Source organism: Limulus polyphemus, unplaced genomic scaffold (genome assembly GCF_000517525.1).
Source record: "Limulus polyphemus unplaced genomic scaffold, Limulus_polyphemus-2.1.2 Scaffold697, whole genome shotgun sequence".
Lineage (NCBI taxonomy): Eukaryota > Metazoa > Arthropoda > Merostomata > Xiphosura > Limulidae > Limulus > Limulus polyphemus.
In genome coordinates this window covers 438,085-443,698 of record NW_013666307.1, presented here as the reverse complement: position 1 = coordinate 443,698, position 5,614 = coordinate 438,085, and the positions used below count along the sequence as shown (strand labels likewise).

Sequence of the window (5,614 nt, the reverse complement as noted above, 5' to 3'; positions counted from 1 at the left end):
GGATCGGTCACATCTACTGAATCCGTACAAAGATTAATTACTGAAAATAACAGATAAAATACAGTTTTTTTTCTTAAGAAACGTTTGATAACTATTGACATTATAAAGATTTCACATGTGAAATTTGAAAATTTTCTGATGAGTAAAAGTATTTTTAATCTTAAAATGAATATCACTTTGCATGATACATAGGCAATATGTGCAAAGAAAAAATAGACTTAAGACTTAATAAAAAAAATTTGATATTTTGCATATGAAAGCATTGTAATGTTTACTGATAATCTGCCAAATTTCGTTAACAATCACCTATTAATTTAAAGGTTATAGCATGAAATCTATAACAAGCACAAAATGGTTACAAGGTCAGTTCCAGGGACTGAGCCTGTGCTAAAAAGAGTTAAAGCTACTTAGGATAAACAAATGCAGTTTCATGCTACATTTGAAATCATTCTAGAAAGAAAAGGAGAGTAATTTAGATTTATTTAAATTTTTTTCTTGGTGGTTACGAGATCAGTGAAATTGACTATAGAGTTAGTGTAGAGAAAATAACAGATAAATATGAAATTTTACAACAAACATTTGAAATTTATTTAGGAGGTTTTAGAGATTACACAAAAGAAATTTCAAATTTTTGAGACGAAGAAAAGTATTTTTGATCTTAACCTGAAAAATCACTTTGCATATGGACTATTCAAAATAAATACTCGATATATTCAAGGACAAATCTTTTTTTAGTTTATTAAAAATACTTCACTAAAAAATATGATATTTTGTATGTGAAAGGCTTATAATGTTTACAGAAAGACTGCCAAATTTTGTAGTATCAAATCTATAAGACTCCATACGAGCACAAAAAGGTCACGTGGTTGCTCAAAATGACGGAGCCTGTGTAGAGAGAATTAATATGAATTTATAGTAACAAGTGCATAAAAGTATTTAAACTATATCTTGATGCTATATTTCCCTTCTTTTAAAACCAGAGCTCATCAGGTTGACTGTGTTAAAAAATGTAATGTATAACCTTAATTGAAAGGCTATGAACAAACAGGTAGTTTAGTCATTATCAGTTCACCTGTTTTTTGTTTTTTTCTGGATTATTAAATTAGGCAAATCCATTAATCTAATTCACCAATTGGTTAATTACAAAAAAGTTAATTTCTTTACAATCACTGTCATGATTAGCAGCCTATATGATAACCTTAGATTAATTATTGAATAATTTATTATTCTTTACTTATTACTAATAACTAATTAGTTTTTATTCTGTTTTGGTTGCTAATTACCTACCATCATCAGAAAAGTCTTTTCAGGACTATTTCTGTGGTAGTAGTGGCCAAGATTTGAACTTGGGTCACCTTGATAGAGTCTGGTAGACACCAATTCACCTAGGGTCTTTCCCCATTAGGAGTTTGATCAACTATATGAATATTTGTTAGAGGGCTATCCAGGTTTTGACGACTTCTATGCTCGGTTGGTTGAGTGCATTATCAGGTTTCTTTTATCTTTCTTGTTCCATGTGTGTTTATTTGTGTTTAGTATCCAATTATTTTGGTATTATTCCAACATATTGTATGTTTTTTGTATGATGGGCTATTGTAAACAGATTTGTATTACAGAGTCTTGTGTGTATTATGTTCCTAAATACTGACTTTTGTTGGTAATTTTGTTCCTCCAACGTGGAATCCACATTCAAAAGGAATGTTATAAATAAATGGTGTTTTTGCTCTCTATTGGGTATTCAGGATAATAACTATTAAGTAATAAAAAAAATTAATTAATAATTATACTTACGTGATTACATAGGCTGCCATTATGATAATGATTGATATCCGATATTTAAAACCTAACCTTAAGTACTTTCTATAGTTTGAAATCAACAGTCAAGCAGAATGTATTTGGAAATGCCACATTGCTATGAAAACAGGCTAGTGTGCATATTCTACAACTATGTCTTGGTTTATGCTTTATTCTACATTAAGTCAGCTTTCTCTATAACATTTGGACAAAGTATTACATGTATATTCCATAATAATAATTTCCTTGTTTAGTGGGTTGTTTATTCATTACAGTTTCCATTAAATAAAAGGTTAAATCTTCTACATTGTCATATTAACAATATATTTAGTTATATGTGCAAGTTATAAATTTGTGCATGAGAAAAGTACCCTTTATCATCTGCACACATGCACACTGACACAAATAAAACACCAATAATATAAGAACTCGAAATAATTGGTCTATAAATTGTACCTCAACAACAAAACAATGTTTCAAGTTTTATTTTAGTCTTTAAAAATACCTGCATCATCCTGAATAAAACCATAAAACTAAGCACAAATATTACACACACTTCAAAATCCTATACAAATACAGGTTCATTGTGGTGAGTAAAAACCAATCGAAAACACCATACATATAACACACAACTCAAAATTATAAGTAGCCAAATTTTCCAATTTAAACACCATGATCCACATAGCTAAACGAAGCAGTCTAAATTTGCCAATCAAAGTAGGGATTGAAAATTCTTTTAAAATCTATCCAATTAGTATCACTTTACTTGTTTGTTACTTTCTATTGCAGCATTTATTTTGTTTTGGATACTTCTTATAGCAATTCTACAAATAATCAATGATCCCTACTTTCCATTAAAACTTAACTGTTTTTCCTATTTATTTGTTCAGTTTTTATATGTCCATGAAATGGACACAACATCTATAAACTTTCAGTATAGCCATATCCCTGATAGCTATAGCTTTTACAATGATTAAAACCACAATCACAAATTTATAAAATGTAATCCTTACTTTGGCCTACAGATAAGTGTATAAAGTTGCCAAAGTAGGGATTAAATTTTATAAATTTGTGATTGTAGTTTTAATTCTTGTTTCATTACTTTACTTCATTTTAAAATTCACAATTTTCTAATACTCTTGTTTGTTTACTTTTTATGTTATGCTGTATATTTATTGGAATATCAAAGGCAGACACCCACAGATTAGTCAAGTAAGCTGGAGAAATCTTGCAGCGATAGTTCGAGCCATCTTGGGGCTAGCGCTGATGATGTGATCAGGTAGGTATGTAGGTAGTAGACGAAAAAGTGGTTGTTTTAGAAATTTTTGAGTTGTTATACTGGAAATGTTAGCATATTATTAGTATATATGCCCATAATATATCGTAACCAATACTCTGAATGATTGGTTTTTCGTTTAGGAATTCAATAGGGTGGTTTTTCGATTATATGAATTATTTGGTAACTTTGTCGATCCTTACTATTAAGTACTACATACTTAATAATATTTTGAAATGTACATGGTGATATTTGTAATGTCTATTACAACGTGATTGCACAAATTATTGATATAATAGTATATAAACTTATTAAAAAAAAACATACAGGAGTCAACTGAAAGATATTCAAAAGTCCAGCAAGAACAGTGTAATTACTAGATATTGAATCACCAAGTACCTTCATTATGTGTTGACCGTCGTTTTTCATCTCTTCCCGCTCTTGGCTTCTCCAATTTAGTAGCGAACTGTTCTGTTCGAGGTGCAAGTGAACGTTGTCCTGGTTGATAAACCTCTTGTGGAGACATCATAACATAAAACTGGCCTTATAAAGAAGAAAAATAATATCACTGTGTACTAGACTGAAATAAGAACTGTGAAGAAAATACCTTACTTTCTAGAAACTATTGAACATTATACATTTCCAACTTCAATTTGACAAACACTAATAATTAAATAACAATAAGCGCAAAGCTACACAATGGGCTATCTTTTCCCTGCCCACCAAGGGTATTGATTTTTAGTATTATAAACCCTCAGACATACTTCTGAGTCATCAGGGGAGGGGGCTGACAAGAAAAAATAAGATGACTACACATCAAATATCCTTTTAAATGATCTTCATACAAAGCATTTGAAATAGTGGTTCACATTCAGGAAATTATCAATAAAAAAAGCAGAAAAATTAAGAAATTCAGTTTTCCATTGGCTAATTTCAAGAATAAAATGACAATTAAAACACTAAGAAAATTAAGCTAAATAAATATTCACAATCATAGCATTAAGACAAGAGAATAGAGCACACAAATATCTACAACAAAAGAACATAAAGCATAAGCCAAGTTTGAGAGAATGATGTCTTAAGTGCCAGAAAAATGTAAAATATAAGGAAGAGTATTATAGTTAACTTGTTTTAACCCATCATTTTTAATAACCAAGGGATAATTTTCAAGCCAGTTGTTGTCATGACACAGCTCTTAAGACTTGCCTGGAGTCCTATATAGCCCACTTTACCAGTAATGTTACAAATGGTTATGGTAAAAAAATTGGTTTCTGGTGGCTAACAATGATTGCCAGATTTTTCTACATTTGCACTATAGTATCCAACCCATTTACAGATGCATTGATGGGATTCTAGGCTTAACATTAATAGAGATCATCATTAGGTTAGGAGTGAACCTGATGATGAGCTTAGGAGGTTGAAATGTCATTACTTGTTTTGTGTTTTTTTAAATAAAATGTAGCATTAATTAATATATTTTGCGAGTTAATATTTTATGACTGTTTAAAATAAAAGAGTTAAAAGCAGATGACTGTTGGAAGTTGTGTTTGTAATTCATTGATGTTGAGACTATCAAATGTTGCGTTCAATACACTGATGTCAAGAATATAGATTTCTAGAAGGCAGGCAGACGATTAAGTAATAAAGATCTAAATAGTGTGAGATGAGCAGAAAGAGCAGAGAGACAGAGCAAACAAGGGACCAGAGAATGGGAAGTAGAAGTGTGGCCAAAGAAAAGGTTAGAAAACGAAAGTTAACCATCATAGGAGTGGGTGGCCTAATGGTTGGTATGTTAAAGTGAGATTAGCAGTTTTCTGACACTTTAGGAGAATAATTTGTCTTACCAAAGGGTGTTCTGAAGCAATTAAATCTGCTTTTGTGAAATTTGACAAAAAAAAAAACAAGATGATTATTGGAAGTATGCCTAAATACAAAAAAGCAAAGCAGTACTGGAAGTTCAGGATACAACTGCAGTGAGCTCAACAAGGCAGTGTAAGTGAAAACATACCAGGTAGTAGAAATTTGGAGTAATTAATGAAAATTAATGAAGCATCTGCTGTCACCAGCAGAGATCAAGAAAACAAGAGCAAAGAAGACATAAAGCCCATGCAAGTGTCAAAAGACAACATCCTGAATGTAGGTTTGCAGGAACTAAAGGAAGCACAGAAGAAAGACCCTTCATTGCAGAAACTTTGGGACAATGCCCTGGGAGAAAGTCGAGCACAAGACAAAATGGAAAGATACTTATAACATAGAGAACCAAAAGGGAGTTATATACCTAATCTATCAAGGCAGTTATACTGGGGAAGTTTGTTTGTTTGTAATTAAGCACAAAGCTACACAATGGGCTATCTGTGCTCTGTCCATCACCAGGTATCAAAACCTGGTTTATAACGTTGTAAGTCCGCAAACGTACAGGTGTGCCCCTGGGGGGTGGAGAAGTTAAACAGATTATAGTACCAACAGAATACCAGACTCAATTGATGAAGTTGGCTCATGAATCAATTGTGAGAGGACACCTAGAAACAAAGAAAATGGCAGACA

At 31.5% G+C, this 5,614-nt stretch overlaps 1 protein-coding gene across 5 annotated transcripts in view; it reads right to left on the bottom strand.

Moving 5' to 3' along the window:
* The window catches only part of LOC106460040 (upstream stimulatory factor 2-like), a 54,409-nt gene that overhangs the window by 25,484 nt on the left and 23,311 nt on the right, over positions 1 to 5,614 (bottom strand). For all 5 annotated transcript variants that reach the window (XM_022386648.1, XM_022386647.1, XM_022386651.1 and 2 more), the window contains one exon: positions 3,470 to 3,613. In XM_022386648.1, the coding sequence (XP_022242356.1) occupies positions 3,470 to 3,613 (144 nt within the window). The remainder of the gene's footprint in view (positions 1 to 3,469; positions 3,614 to 5,614) is intronic.